Source organism: Salvelinus fontinalis, chromosome 25 (genome assembly GCF_029448725.1).
Source record: "Salvelinus fontinalis isolate EN_2023a chromosome 25, ASM2944872v1, whole genome shotgun sequence".
Lineage (NCBI taxonomy): Eukaryota > Metazoa > Chordata > Actinopteri > Salmoniformes > Salmonidae > Salvelinus > Salvelinus fontinalis.
Window position 1 is genome coordinate 17,632,279 of NC_074689.1, and position 16,399 is coordinate 17,648,677.

Here is a 16,399-nt window from a genome sequence, read left to right on the forward strand (position 1 = left end):
GAGGATGGTGCTTAATTAACCATCTGAAGGGAAAAGAAAATGCGTCAGTTGAATGTAAAGCTTTAAATTAAAGGTTAGAATCCAGGCATGTCACATGATTGTGCAAAACCCCGGACCCTATAAAAAGTATATGAAAGTATATATAGATAGTATATATAGACAGGTTTTACCATACGTTCCACTATGCCTTTCCATTTGTGTAGTGTGTAGTGACTCTGCACCTTACACATGCACATAGCACCCAATAAACATCTGTTGTCCCTCGCCCTCTGACGTTCTGATCTGGCTCTGGAAAACTGAAAATATTATATCCACCCCATATCCAGGTGTCTCTTCCAGACTGAAGGAGAGTCTAATGAACTCGCACACTCCACGCGTAAACCCAGAGGTGTCGGAGCACGACAGATAAGCATGACGGCAATGGCAACTACTGCATATGTCACTGTGGAAGTGCTAGGCCCAACCCTGCCCAGGAATAGCAATGCAATTCCATCAGTAGCCTTTATAGGGTGCGTCTCAAATGGCACCCTATTCCTATATAGTGCACTACTTTTAATGTCATCCCTATAGGGAATATAGTGCCATTTCGGACGCACCCAGAGTCAGTGCGGTCTTGCCCTGTGTATAACCCTTTACCCTTACCCTTCATAGCACGTCAATAGACGTGTTCTCACAGTCAAAACAGTACTCGTATATATCTTACAAATGCTGCAGAGCTATAAGGTTACCATACAGATGGGAAAGAGGGGAGCCTTGTAAGGCTTCTATGTTCACAAGCAGGATTTGGAAAGAGCTTTAACTGTTGATAATGATAAAGATATGGCCATTTATGGTGTGGTTAATGATGGTTGTTTAGTTCACACATTATTCTACCCAGACAATATCCACTTATATGGTATTAGTCAAATAAGCAATAAATAAACTTATTTGCCCTGTAGTTAATCAGTTTCCCATGAAATCTAAGTGTGGACCAAATTACTATTTCGAATTTTTTAGTTTTGGAATGAATTGAAATGTCTGGAGACAACATATATTACAGTACAACAATGCACATTTCAATGTTACCGTTCCACTTTCGTCACATTTCAAACATTCGCTGAATCATACTGGACAAGTCCAAGCTATGTACATCCTGTCTTGTACATTTCTCATGTAATTCCTATGACATCTCTTTGTATGTCTCCACTGTCTCTGTCTCACCTCCTCTGTCGTCATGTTTCCCTCTAACTTTCATGTCAGAAAATGTGTAATCTTAATGTCATGTCATTTTTCAAATATGGCTACCATATTTAGGTAAATAAGGTTTTGCTTATTGCACTATATGTAAATGTAACTTGTTAAAATGCATAAAATGTTCTAGAAAATAATGAGTCACCTCAAATGATCCATACAGTGCTTAATGTCTCATTTCCTTCAATCACTCTTTATCTTCATTTCACCTCATTACTTTTGAAATGGTAGCATTTCTTCTGTAAGTGATAGCTAAGTAATATGTTGCTTAGAAATGTTTCTCAATGAGCCTGCCTATGGCGGTAAAAGTTTGTAGCTGCTGTAAGAAGCCAAAGCACCACCTTGTTTTCCAGCATGTGTGTGTTTGTGTGTCTTGTTTCTACAGACTGTAGTTGTAATCCCTATGGCTCAGACAGTGTTCGCTGTAATGGCACAGGATTTTGTAAATGTAAGGAGGGAACTACAGGGGCTAAGTGTCGAGATTGTCTGCCGGGATATTTGTGGGACAATGGCTGCAAATGTAAGTAGAACCACGCCCCTACTCTTGTAACTCTGCTCGGACCCCGACCTGTACCTCTCGCTATCTCTCTACTGTATCTCCACCTCTATCTATTATATCTCTCCTTCTATCTCCCTCTTTTTCTCCCTCTTACCATCTTATCTTATTCTCTACTTTCTACTTTTTCGCTGCCACTGCTTGGTTATGCAGGCATGTGCAGCTTTGAATGTCCCCACTCTTGCGGGGAGTAGGCCTATGGATTTAACCCTGACTAACCAGAAATTAGCCATTTTTCAATGATTTAAGACTCAAGGTTGTGAGGCTATAAATGCAGCGATTTAGACTCAAACAATTTTCTCTCAGCTTCTACTGGTAGATGTGGCTGAGTCCGTCAGGGAAGCAACCACGCTTTGCATTTGGATGCTTCGTATTTAGTCATGCAGTGGCGTCAAAGAGCTGAAACGTACAACAGCTGAGCTAATATTGACTGGCTGGGGAGCTGTTTGAGCAGCCCTTTCCCTCTCTCCACCATAACTGTCTGTTTAATGCTCATGTCCAGATGATGATGGCCAATGCCAGAGGTGAGCTTTTGCACTGTTCAAAATGCTGTTTATCGCTCAAATTCCCTTATGTTGTCCCAATAGTTTCTATTTAGAGGCAAAAGTAGAGAAGGCATTGAACAGGTCAGTCTACTGTACTATTCTACTAATATAGAGTACCTGATACAATCGATGTGGGATTGCTGATCCACAGGCGTCATCAGCCGGGGCAACCTCACACTGGTCGGTTCAACTCCTGACCTGGAACGTCCTCAAGATGGTGAGTTGACAGTAATTGGCCAGATCACTGCTCGCCTGTGGATGGCTTCCAGCTTGGTGCAGATCTTTTTCACCATAACCAACAGAATACCTGTTCAACAGCGCTTGCTCGGCGCTCAACCGCATATCTTCTGTCCTTTGTTGCCCAGAGCAAAAATCAGTCTTCATGTTGATTGGGTAGGGAAACCACAGCAGCTAACTTCATCTGGGGCAGACACTTTTTGAGTGTTTCATTTAACACTATTTGAATTGAATTAACACAGGCACTTTGGCTATGTACAACTGTGATACATGTATTATTCCACTGTTAAACGGATCCGAATTGTTATCCACTTATTGAATATCAAATGTGAGGTTGAATCCATGTGTAAATGGATGAAAGGAAATGGATAAGTAGAAGATGCACTCTAAGGTCAGAGTAGATTAGACTGATGTATTCTGTGTACACATGGATGCACATGGAGACAGACTGTTAATGAATACAGTTTATCAGAGTGACTGGCAGCATTCGCACCATCACAACTCCACGTTCACACATGCATGACGGGAGGTTTGAGCGCGGGTCGGCACGGAATGGAGAAGAGGAATAAACAGAGCGAGAGGAGGAGAGGGGGAGATATAGACAAGCAACTTTGGTAGACTACATGTATTACATTGCTGCATTACATTGCTGAGATTGTCTTAGTGAGAATGCTCTTTGTCCCTACTCAGTAAAGTACGCTAGCTAGACACACATCACTGGTTTAGGCCAACGCACAATAATTATACACAGCTAGTGTGAAGTAATATCTCAGATAACTGTCTTTGGCGCTGTACATGAGCAGTCATGCATGGCAATGAACAAACAACAGAGAGATGTATAATTGTTATATCAAAATCAAATACATTTTTATTTCTCACATGCGCCGAATACAACAGGTGTAGACGTTAAAGTGAAATGCTTACTTACAAGCCCTTAACCAACAACGCAGTTCAAGAAATAGAGTTAAGAAAATATTTACTAAATAAACTAAAGTAAAATATAAAATAAAAAGTAACGCAATAAAATAACAATAACGAGGCTATGTACAGGGGATACCTGTACAGAGTCAATGTGCGGGGGTACAGTTAGTCTAGGTAATTTGTACATGTACAGTACCAGCCAAAAGTTTGGACACACCTACTCATTCCAGGGTTTTTCTTTATTTGTACTTTTTCTTTATTTTCTACATTGTAGAACAATAGTGAAGACATCAAAACTATGAAATATCACATATGGAATCCTGTAGTAACCAAAAAAGTGTTAAACAAATCAAAATACATTTTATATTTGAGATTCTTCAAAGTAGCCACCCTTTGTATTGATGACAGTTTGCACACTCTTGGCATTCTCTCAACCAGCTTCATGAGGTAGTCACCTGGAATGCATTTCAATTAACAGGTGATGAAACTGGCTATCATGAAGACCGCCACAGGAAAGGAAGACCCGGAGTTACCTCTGCTGCAGAGGATAAATTAATTCAAGTTAACTGCACCTCAGATTGCGATCCAAATATATGCTTCACAGAGTTCAAGTAACAGACACATCTCAACATTACATTTACATTTAAGTGATTTAGCAGACGCTCTTATCCAGAGCGACTTACAAGTACATACATTCATACTTTTTTGTACTAGCCCCCCGTGGGAATCGAACCCACAACCCTGGCGTTGCAAGCGCCATGCGCTACCAACTGAGCTACACGGGACTACAACATCAACTGTTCAGAGGAAACTGCGTGAATCAGGCCGTCATGGTCGAATTGCTGCAAAGAAACCACTACTGAAGGACACCAATAAGAAGAAGAGACTTGCTTGGGTCAAGAAACACGAGCAATGGACATTAAACCAGTGGAAATCTGTCCATTGGTCTGACGAGTCCAAATTTGAGATTTTTGGTTCCAACCGCATGTCTTTGTGAGACGCTTTGCTAGTGACTCTATCGTGATTTATTTAGAATTCAAGGCGCATTTAACCAGCATGACTACCAGAGCGTTCTGCAGCAAAACGTAATCCCATCTGGTTTGTGCTTAGTGGGACTATCGTTTGTTTTTCAACAGGACAATGACCCAAAACACACGTCCAGGTGATGGAGTGCTGCATCTGATGACCTGACCTTTACAATCACCCATTTGAGATGTTTTGGGATGAGTGAGAGTGAAGGAAAAGCAACCAACAAGTACTCAGCATATGTGGGGACTCCTTCAAGACTGTTGGAAAAGCATTCCTCATGAAGCTGGAGAGAATGCCAAGAGTGTGCAAAGCTGTTATCAAGGCAAAGGGCGGCTACTTTGAAGAATCTAATATCTACAATATATTATGATTTGTTTAACAGTTTTTTGGTTGCAACATGATTCCATATGTGTTATTTCATTATTTTGATCTCTTCACTATTATTCTACAAAGTAGAACATAGTAAAAAATGAGTTGGTGTGTCCAAACTTTTGACTGGTACTGTAAATAGGGGTAAAGTGACTATGCAGTAGGGGTACACTTTGTTGAGTATGTTTAACATAGCTATACAATTTAAATGCTGTAAAAGCTTGATGTAGATCTACATTATTTAACTACATTACCCATTATACTGTAGTCTTACCTACATTACCCAATGTAGGTCTATACCTGTCTCTCCTCCGATATCACTCAATTGTACATGAATAGGACAGTCTCAATCTGTATGCAGACTGGAGCATGCAATTAAAACTCTAATCTCTGGCCAAATAGAGCCCGTTCCCACAGAGGCACACCTAGCTCATTGGTTTCCTTCTCTAAATATTATCCCTCATATCAAAAGTAAACCCTATAAATCTCTGTTTATTCTCTGTGCAGGGTCTGTTTACTCTCAAGGAATGGTAAACGTGAGAGATTGGGAGGAACAGTGTGTTTTGATTGCATCCACCCCATCCCAATTTTTGTTTACCTCTTCCTCCTCGACTGTCTCTTCTGTTTTAGTTTACATCTTCCTCCTCGACTGTCTCTTCAGTTTTAGTTTACATCTTCCTCCTCGACTGTCTCTTCAGCTATAGTTTACCTCTTCCTCCTCGACTGTCTCTTCAGTTATAGTTTACATCTTCCTCCTCGACTGTCTCTTCAGTTATAGCTTACATCTTCCTCCTCGACTGTCTCTTCAGTTTTAGTTTACCTCTTCCTCCTCGACTGTCTCTTCAGTTTTAGTTTACATCTTCCTCCTCGACTGTCTCTTCAGTTATAGTTTACCTCTTCATTCCTCGACTGTCTCTTCAGTTTTAGTTTACATCTTCCTCCTCGACTGTCTCTTCAGTTTTAGTTGACCTGTTTCTCCTCGACTGTCTCTTCTGTTTTAGTTTACATCTTCCTCCTCGACTGTCTCTTCAGTTTTAGTTTACATCTTCCTCCTCGACTGTCTCTTCAGTTATAGTTTACCTCTTCCTCCTCGACTGTCTCTTCAGTTTTAGTTTACATCTTCCTCCTCAACTGTCTCTTCAGTTATAGTTTACCTCTTCATCCTCGACTGTCTCTTCAGTTATAGTTTACATCTTCCTCGTTGACTGTCTCTTCAGTTATAGTTTACCTCTTCATTCCTCGACTGTCTCTTCAGTTATAGTTTACATCTTCCTCCTCGACTGTCTCTTCAGTTTTAGTTTACATCTTCCTCCTCGACTGTCTCTTCAGTTATAGTTTACATCTTCCTCCTCAACTGTCTCTTCAGTTATTGTTGACCTGTTTCTCCTCGACTGTCTCTTCAGTTTTAGTTTACATCTTCCTCCTCGACTGTCTCTTCAGTTTTAGTTGACCTGTTTCTCCTCGACTGTCTCTTCAGTTATAGTTTACATCTTCCTCCTCGACTGTCTCTTCAGTTTTAGTTGACCTGTTTCTCCTCGACTGTCTCTTCAGTTTTAGTTGACCTGTTTCTCCTCGACTGTCTCTCCAGTTTTAGTTTACATCTTCCTCCTCGACTGTCTCTTCAGTTTTAGTTTACATCTTCCTCCTCGACTGTCTCTTCAGTTTTAGTTTACATCTTCCTCCTCGACTGTCTCTTCAGTTATAGTTACATCTTCCTCCTCGACTGTCTCTTCAGTTATAGTTTACCTCTTCCTCCTCGACTGTCTCTTCAGTTTTAGTTGACCTGTTTCTCCTCGACTGTCTCTTCAGTTTTAGTTTACATCTTCCTCCACGACTGTCTCTTCAGTTTTAGTTTACATCTTCCTCCTCGACTGTCTCTTCAGTTTTAGTTTACATCTTCCTCCTCGACTGTCTCTTCAGTTTTAGTTTACATCTTCCTCCTCGACTGTCTCTTCAGTTTTAGTTTACATCTTCCTCCTCGACTGTCTCTTCAGTTTTAGTTTACATCTTCCTCCTCGACTGTCTCTTCAGTTTTAGTTGACCTGTTTCTCCTCGACTGTCTCTTCAGTTTTAGTTTACATCTTCCTCCTCGACTGTCTCTTCAGTTTTAGTTTACATCTTCCTCCTCGACTGTCTCTTCAGTTATAGTTTACATCTTCCTCCTCAACTGTCTCTTCAGTTTTAGTTTACATCTTCCTCCTCGACTGTCTCTTCAGTTTTAGTTTACATCTTCCTCCTCGACTGTCTCTTCAGTTTTAGTTGACCTGTTTCTCCTCGACTGTCTCTTCAGTTTTAGTTTACATCTTCCTCCTCGACTGTCTCTTCAGTTTTAGTTTACATCTTCCTCCTCGACTGTCTCTTCAGTTTTAGTTTACATCTTCCTCCTCGACTGTCTCTTCAGTTTTAGTTTACATCTTCCTCCTCGACTGTCTCTTCAGTTTTAGTTTACATCTTCCTCCTCGACTGTCTCTTCAGTTTTAGTTTACATCTTCCTCCTCGACTGTCTCTTCAGTTTTAGTTTACATCTTCCTCCTCGACTGTCTCTTCAGTTTTAGTTGACCTGTTTCTCCTCGACTGTCTCTTCAGTTTTAGTTGACCTGTTTCTCCTCGACTGTCTCTTCAGTTTTAGTTGACCTGTTTCTCCTCGACTGTCTCTTCAGTTTTAGTTTACATCTTCCTCCTCGACTGTCTCTTCAGTTTTAGTTTACATCTTCCTCCTCGACTGTCTCTTCAGTTATAGTTTACCTCTTCCTCCTCGACTGTCTCTTCAGTTTTAGTTTACCTCTTCCTCCTCGACTGTCTCTTCAGTTTTAGTTGACCTGTTTCTCCTCGACTGTCTCTTCAGTTTTAGTTTACATCTTCCTCCTCGACTGTCTCTTCAGTTTTAGTTTACCTCTTCCTCCTCGACTGTCTCTTCAGTTTTAGTTGACCTGTTTCTCCTCGACTGTCTCTTCAGTTTTAGTTTACATCTTCCTCCTCGACTGTCTCTTCAGTTTTAGTTTACATCTTCCTCCTCGACTGTCTCTTCAGTTATAGTTTACCTCTTCCACCTCGACTGTCTCTTCAGTTTTAGTTTACCTCTTCCTCCTCGACTGTCTCTTCAGTTTTAGTTTACATCTTCCTCCTCGACTGTCTCTTCAGTTTTAGTTTACATCTTCCTCCTCGACTGTCTCTTCAGTTATAGTTTACATCTTCCTCCTCGACTGTGTCTTCAGTTTTAGTTTACATCTTCCTCCTCGACTGTCTCTTCAGTTATAGTTTACATCTTCCTCCTTGACTGTCTCTTCAGTTTTAGTTGACCTCTTCATTCCTCGACTGTCTCTTCAGTTATAGTTTACATCTTCCTCCTCGACTGTCTCTTCAGTTATAGTTTACCTCTTCCTCCTCGACTGTCTCTTCAGTTTTAGTTTACCTCTTCCTCCTCGACTGTCTCTTCAGTTTAGAACCCATTATTTAGTGTTGCATTGACTATTTTCAGATGCTAATTTCAACTCTGCCTTGTCCTTGACCACAGTTTTCTTGAATTATTTTGTCATACTAATCCTCAGGCTGAAAAAGACCCCTAGATAAATATAGATCTCAGTGGAGGCTCCTCAGAGGAGGAAGGGGAGGACCATCCTCTTCATAGAATTTCATAAAAAGAAAAATTGTGAAACATAACAAACCCGAACATTTTTACATAAATCTATACCAAATATATTCACGTCACCAAATAGTTGATTAAAACACAGTGTTTTGCAATGAAGACCTACCTCAAATGAGTGTAAGGAAAATGGCACCAATAGAGAGGGCAGCAGTGCTTCAAGCCCCTAGGGAAAACATTTTTTACAAGCATTTCACTACACCCGCAATAACATCTGCTAAACACGTGTATGTGACCAATAAAATGTGATTTGATTTGATTTGAAAGCACTGTGTAGGGTAGGACTATGGTGTAGCCGGAGGACAGCTAGTTTCCGTCCTCCTCTGGGTACATTGATTTATATACTAAACCTAGGAGGCTCATGGTTCTCAACCACTTCCATAGACTTAGACAGTAATTATGACAAGTTCCAGAGGACGTTCTCAAACCTATCAGAGGTCTTGCAGCATGAACTGACATGTTGTCCACCCAATTCAAGGATCATGAATTAATCTAGTACTGTAAGCATAAGCTACAGCTAGCTAGCACTGCAGTGCATATAATGTGGTGAGTAGTTGACTTAAAGAAAGATAAATACAATAGTTTAACAATTTTGAACAAATTGATTTCATGAAGAAGAAGCAAAACAGAGAGAGAGAGCTAGCTATATTTCGTTGTATATATTTTTTTCACTTTCACTAAGCTAGCGAATGCAGCTAGCTAGTTTAGCCTACTCAAACACCCGGCTCAAACAGAGAAGTATGCTATGTTAGCTAGCTGGCTATGGCTATCCAACATGGGAACTCTTCCAAGTCAAGGTAAGCTTTTGGTTTTATTAATTTATTGCCACCGGGGCCCTCGGTGTAACTGCTAAACTGCTTTCTGACTGTATACTGTACTGCATGATTGTAGCAGGTTTACCAACGCGTTAGTTCTAGTAGCTATATTGACTATGACGTTAGCTAATAATGGTGACAATGATGTAGGCTGTGTGTAGCGGTGAGCGGTTATGATATGAAGGTTTGGCTTGGAAAGGTTTTTTCGTCTGATCATAGACAGCTGATGTGTTGTGCACTGAAGTCCAAAAGTGAATGGAAAGGGTTAGAGGAGGAGAGCACGAAGATGCGAGAAGGAATTATTGCTACAACAATCAAAGTGATCGTGCTGCTTGTATGTTGCTGCTATGAAAGTGAACTGTGTTTGCGTGTGATCAGGGGTGTATTCATTCCGCCTATTCTGTTGAAAAACTTTCTTAAATAGGGATAAACATGCCTGAATTTGTATAGGGAAAATTTGAGTATCATGTAGTAGCCAATTTATTTTATTATTTTTATCCTTATTTTACCAAGGAAGTTGACTGAGAACACATTCTCATTTACAGCAACTACCTGGGGAATAGTTACAGGGGAGAGAAAGGGGGGTGAATGAATCAATTGGAAGCTGGGGATGATTAGGTGGCCATGATGATATGAGGGCCAGATTGGGAATTTAGCCACGATACCGGGTTTAACACCCCTACTCTTACTATAAGTGACATGGGATCTTTAGTGACCACAGAGAATCAGGTCATCCGTTTAACGTCCCATCCGAAAGATGGCACCCTACACAGGGCAATGTCCCCAATCAATCTTTTTTAGACTAGAGGAAAGAGTGCCTCCTACTGGCTCTCCAACACCACTTCAAGCAGCATCTGGTCTCCGATCCAGGGACCAACCAGGATCAACCCTGCTTCCCTTCAGAGGCAAGCCAGCAGTGGGATGCAGGGTGGTATCCTGCTGGCTAAAACTTCCTAATGTTACATTAAGCTGGATGAATGAAATATGAATGACCGAAATAGAAATAAGGCCATGCCCATTAAAAAAATAATCGTCCTCCCTCATTTTGTATAGCCACTGATAGAGTTATTGGAACAATTGTATCCTTACCTAGCGTAGCTCAGCTCCAACCCCTAAGCCTGTGCTGCGAGCAGTGGGCCAATGTGAAGGTAACAGAGACACAAAGAGATGTGTGTCCAAGGTGGACCAGGAGCTCTCCCAGGGGTAATAAATCACAGGTAGGAAGGCAACATCTCCTGGGCTCAGCACCCTGGTAGGGACAGGGAGACAGAGGAGGAAGAGGCATAGGAGAGAGGGGGAAAAGAGAGAGAGAAAGAGAGATATATATATAGAGAGAGAGAGAGAGAGAGAGGGAGAGAGAGAAAGACGATAAGTGAGAGATATATATATATATATATATATATATATATATATATATATATATATATATATATATATATATATATATATATATATATATATAGGGAGAGAGAGAGAGAGCGAGACGATAAGAGAAAGAGATATATAAAGGGAGAGAGAGAGAGAGAGAGAGACGATAAGAGAGAGACAGAAAGAGAGATATATATATAGAGAGAGAGAGAGAGACAGAGAGAGAGAGAGAAGAGAGTAGCCTTCCCCAGGAAGACGGGGATAGAGAAACTAAAAAAAGTAACTTCCTGCAGCTAGAATTAATTCTTTTCAGGTCAGGCCTCTCAACACAGAAAGCAGAATCTATCCCACCTCTTTTAGTCTGACTAATGTAGTCTTTAGAACTCTGTCCAAGTTTACCATCACTTCATTTAACTGTCACCATTACTGCTCTCCTCACCCTCTTCTACCAACTCTCTGGTAACACTTTGGTATTGATCTGTCAGTGTTAAGTGGTTCAGTGGTTAATGGCTGCTCTTTTCCATCCACTGCATTTCTGGCCATTAATTCAAACCCTGTTGTATTATTAGAGTATCAGTAAGAAGCATTATCTATGTGGTAGGAATAACATATTTCTAGGACCTACAAGTCTCATCAGAATGCATTGCCTGTAGATAGAGAATTAATATGCACACACCATCCTTTGTCAGGGCAAAACCAATAAGGCCCCTCTTGCAAAATAATCATATTTTTGCAAAGGGCAATTGGAGATAAAAATGTATGGACAAAACGAAAGGTTGATGTTTAATTAATAGAGTCTTGTCCATGTCAGGATTACTTCAGGGACCCTAGGGGTAAAACATGTCTTTTTAATTAATTCACTTGATTACTCTCAATGAGATCTTGAGGGGAACGCACACCCCATTACCAAGTTGGTCTGCCTGCCTGCCCGTTTCCCTGATAGTATTTGCTGAACCAGACAGTGCAGAGGATAAAACAAAAGACTCCTGACTCATAAATGAATCAGTGATGTCATTGTCATGTGTCAAATTGTCTGTTAATATCAAGCTGTCCATATGATGATTGCCTTGGTAACGTTGCATTAATAGTCTTGACGCCACAGGTGTTTTCTCTCTCATTCTTTTTTTTACGTCCATGATAGTAAACAGTTGCTTGATAGTTTACAGGGAAAATATTAATTAGCATTGTAAAGGAAAAAACTGTATTGGGCATGCTTGATGATGAACACAAACCCATGATTGGAGTCTGGGACTTGTAGTCTTTTGACAGTGTACCAGTCCATTAAACCCTGTTAAGTTGAACAGACTATTTCTAAATAAAATATAGGATTTAAAGATGTTTTAAAAGAACAGAAGTTTGTACCTGCAACTGTGGATATGAAAAAGAAGTGTGAGAAAGGATCAGTGTCAGTTATTCTTGTAATATTTGCTTTTCAAAATATTTCAGGGAGGGGGAACATTCAACTGTCACATTGTTTTCTCCTTTCATGAAAGGGCAAAATGAGCTCCATCTCTCTCTTGTTGTGCTGCATTGAGGTGGTCTGGCCCTAGCCTGCTTGTTTTTCACTGTTTATTTGTCTCTCTCCATCGGTTGGTTTGTTAGTTCTGTGCTGGGCTGGGTTGGGTTTGTTGGTTTGTTTGCCTGCAGCTTGCTTGACAGCTAAGCTCCAATGGGAATAGACTGGCCTCGGTGTCCCCGGCTCTAAATATACCCATTCCCACCTAACTCTCAACTCTACTCATATAAAGTCAGTTCAGTGTTTTGGAAATGCCCACGGGCTGTGGAGAAACTTTGTGCTACGATTCATCACGTGGTATAGACCCTTCAGTGGGATCCTAGTATATCACTGCAGAATGACCCATGACAAATGGCCCCTTCACCATTTTGGTAATTCATGTAATGGGAATGATAAAAGGAACACATTCAGATTGGAGAGGAACGTTTGAGAAAGACACAATGATCAAGTGCGTTATGCAAAAAATATATGAATTGTCTTTAGAAGTGGGCTTTTAACCCAGAATTGTAATAAATTATTTATATTTTGCATAGTGCGTGCAAATGTTACAAATACTTTTAGTTTATTTTAGTTTCTCTATCTATTACAGAATGCAGTTACCTGTTTTGAAATTGGAAGAAGAAAATGATTCATGCAAGAATTTCATAGATAGTGCTGAAAGAACAGCCCTTCATTTTGACCAACACAACAACAAAAGTTGTCTTCACTACAACAGGAGTTGACATGAACTGTAGAACTTATTTGACAAAATCATGTTGGAAATGAAACTGTTACCTTACTGCAATGCAACTAGCTGGCAGTGTGACAACTGTGCCACAACAGCATGGTCAGAATAAATGTCTGATCAAAAACGTTTGGTAATAAAAGATTATAGTCTTCTTCTACCATTCTTATCCTGTCGTCAATATTGTGGGAATCGGATGGTTTGAAATTTATGTTATGTTCTTTTTTCTTTTTTGACTAAAATTACACATCAGTGAGATTTTGTTTTTGTTGTTGTTTTTTACTAACCAGTATAAATTACTGACATTCATTAATGTTCTTTTTTATTACTGCACTGGTTATGCTGCATGTGATGCGTTACTATCATAGTCATGATTGATCTGCAAATTAGATCAAATGCTTAATACAGCTTAATGCTAAGTAAACTTGCTAGCTACTTCAGTGGATGTTGAACACATTTTTACCGGCAAATGAACACATTTCTAGCGGCAAATGTGTTAAATTATAGCCATGGTATGAAAGGGATAATCAACTTGGGGCTCTATGCGTTCTCTGGAAAATAACAAAACTCTGTGAAAGGTCAGTTCCACTCCGCTAGCCCTTCATGGAACACACCTTCCACGTCGTTCATTATTTTTCATAGAACACATAGCCCCTCGTTGATTATCCCTTTCTTATTGCACTCACTAGAGTGGAGATCAGCTCAGATAACAGTACGATTTGTAAATCAACATAACAGTCGGGGGAGTGAGCAGTGCACAGTACTCTACTCCAGGTGTGTGTATGTGTCTCACATATCTCTCCATCTCTCTCTCAGCCCGAGTGTGTGACAACGAGCTGCTGCGCTGCCAGAACGGCGGTGTGTGTCTGAACAACCTGCGGTGCCAGTGTACCGCAGCATTCACGGGCCTGCTGTGTGAGAAGCCCCGCTGTGAGTCGGAGCTGGGGGGCTGTGGTGGGCCCGACTCGGGCCAAGCCGCCCTCTCATCTACACCACTCTCCACCTTGCTGCTGCTCCTGCTGGGCTCGACGCTGCTCAGAGAGGCCTCCTACAGGCCCACCCTGCTCTGAGAACCAGAGGCCTACACTGTCTACACTGAACTGTTGGAGCGAACTACCCAATTACCAACTTCTCCACAACAACAACCAGAACTACAACGACCATGAGCTTAGTCTACTATACTGTACTGTACTATAATGTACTATACTGTACTGTACTAGCTGTCCACCAGACACAGCAAGGACACACGCTGTCTATAAGGGAATGTGCCAGAATGAAAGCAAAACTTTAATTTGAGTAAAATAATAAAAGTATATATAGAAATGAGAGTTTAAAAAAATGAAATCAATAAAGAAAAATAAATACCAGATATTTAAAAAGAGTTTAACTTGAGCATTTGCTTCATAAAAAGTCCAACAAGTCAAACAACAGACACCAGTGACCTAAGCCATACCAGAGACTTTTCCCCCTAACTGTCAAAAGGAGGGACTGGAGATGACAGACACTTTGTTCACTTCCTCTCTTATCGCCACGGCAATGGCAGCTGCGACCAATAAGCGACAGCAAGCTCTAGCTAGCAAGGCCAGCAGCTGCTAGCTGCCCCTGTCTTAGGGTGCTTTGGGGTTTGGTGCTGGCTGGACTGAACTGCTTCTGGGCTGAACTGACTGACCGACTGACTGACGAAGAACTACATAGAACTGTCCCTACTGCTGCTAAAGGGTGGACAGACAGGCTGTTTGAAAAATAAAACCTATATAGAGAAATTGAGGCAGAGGGAAAATAAAAAAGGAAATGTAAGCATTCTTTGCTGTCAGTGCATTGTGGATATAAGGATATCCATCCGGACTGCCACATTTTGACCTGCATCAAAAATCTTGCCCACGTCTCTCTCTCGGTCTGTCTGTCTCTCTCTCTCTATCTCTTGCTTTCTCTCTCTCTTTTTCTCATCTCTCTGTCTCCCTTTTTCTTTCTCTCTGTCTCGCTGTCTTTCTGTTGGGCTCCTGAGTGTCGCAGCGGTCTTAAGCACTACATCTTAGCGCTAGAGGCGTCACTACAGACACCAGGCTGTATCACAACCGGCGTGATTGGGAGTCCCAAAGGGCGGCGCACAATTGGCCCAGCGTCATCCGGGTTTGGCCGGTGTAGGCCGTCATTGTAAATAAGAATTTGTTCTCAACTGACTTGCCTAGTTAAATAAAGGTTAAATAAATACAATTGTCTCTCTCTCTTTTTCCTTTTCTGTTCTTTCTCTGTCTCTCTCTGTCTCTCTCTCTCTCTCTCTCTCTGTCTCCCACTCCATTCTTCTCTATATCTTTCTCCCTATATTCCTCACCTGTCCCCTCTCCTCAGTCCCACCCAGTCCCTCTGTCCACTGACCTGTGCTTTTGTGAACGTTACTCTGTAACCCTTGTCGGTTGAAAGATTTTTTTGTCCGGTGTTAGTGACGCACATGTGTAATAGCCCCATATCCTCCCTCTCCAAAAGATAGCCAGACTACCTGTGTACTTATTTGACCTGTAGACATCTGCATTACCTGAGACCTTGGTCAAAGAGCTTAGTGTTCACTTGAGCTGACAAAGTGCTTAGAGAATCATCAGTGTATGTACAATTTATTTTCTTGACAGAGCAAAAAATAAATGTAATAATTATTTTGTACTATTTGCCGAACAGTGTTAAAATGCAACTTGTTATTGTATCTACTCCAGATGAAAATTAAAAAGCAGAAGAAATGTTTTGGACTTGTTCAGCTTTTGTTTTTGTTATTTCTTTTCTTTCACTGGTTTATTTTTCTCTTTTAGTTGCGCAGTTTGAGTTTCCTCAGTATTGGCAACGTGCTGGCATCAAAGAATATCAGTTAACATCTACAGTATACTATAGTGTAATAAGATCCCACAAAAGGACATTCTAAATGTTTTCTTGTTGCTTTAACACTGGACAAATTTAAGTGAATAAAAGTTTAAGAAATAAGTTGAGACAACTGTGTTGATCATTGCTTGTTCCTCAGTTGAAAATTCAACAGTGAATAAGCTGCAATAATTTAAAAAAATGTGTCTGTACTTTAAGGACACAAACAGTAGTAAATCGTTTTTCCAAGCACAAAGATAAACTCATGCGAAGACCTTTAAATACATTGGGAAAGGCTAATAATGGAGAACGCTATAAGTCCCAGTGAAATTTGAATGCTATTTATCTTGAATTCAATCCGGTAAAGATTTGTTTCAGTGAAATGCATTGTGGGGGAGGGTGAATTAAATATTAACAGCTATCGACGACTACCTGAGAGCCTGTGTTCAAAGTTTATAAAGTGGGTCTTGTCAGATACTAGACAGTTCATCCATAACCTGGAAAATCCAAACCTCACCTCCTGCTGAGGATCTCTTTCTTTCTTAGTTTCTCTAAAAGTTTGGGTTACTTGAAGTTTTAACTTTAGCATTGTTTGTTTAGTT

At 40.7% G+C, this 16,399-nt stretch overlaps 1 protein-coding gene across 10 annotated transcripts in view; it reads left to right on the forward strand.

Moving 5' to 3' along the window:
• Positions 1-15,930, forward strand: part of ntng1a (netrin g1a) — a 154,025-nt gene extending 138,095 nt beyond the window's left edge. For 4 of the 10 annotated variants that reach the window (XM_055881457.1, XM_055881459.1, XM_055881456.1 and 1 more), the window contains 3 exons: positions 1,616-1,750; positions 2,483-2,548; positions 13,770-15,930. In XM_055881457.1, coding sequence (XP_055737432.1) covers positions 1,616-1,750; positions 2,483-2,548; positions 13,770-14,023 — 455 coding nt within the window. In that variant the 3' untranslated portion in view covers positions 14,024-15,930. The remainder of the gene's footprint in view (positions 1-1,615; positions 1,751-2,482; positions 2,549-13,769) is intronic. The other 6 variants (XM_055881464.1, XM_055881463.1, XM_055881465.1 and 3 more) reach the window with 2 other exon arrangements.
• The last annotated feature ends 469 nt before the right edge of the window (positions 15,931-16,399 follow it).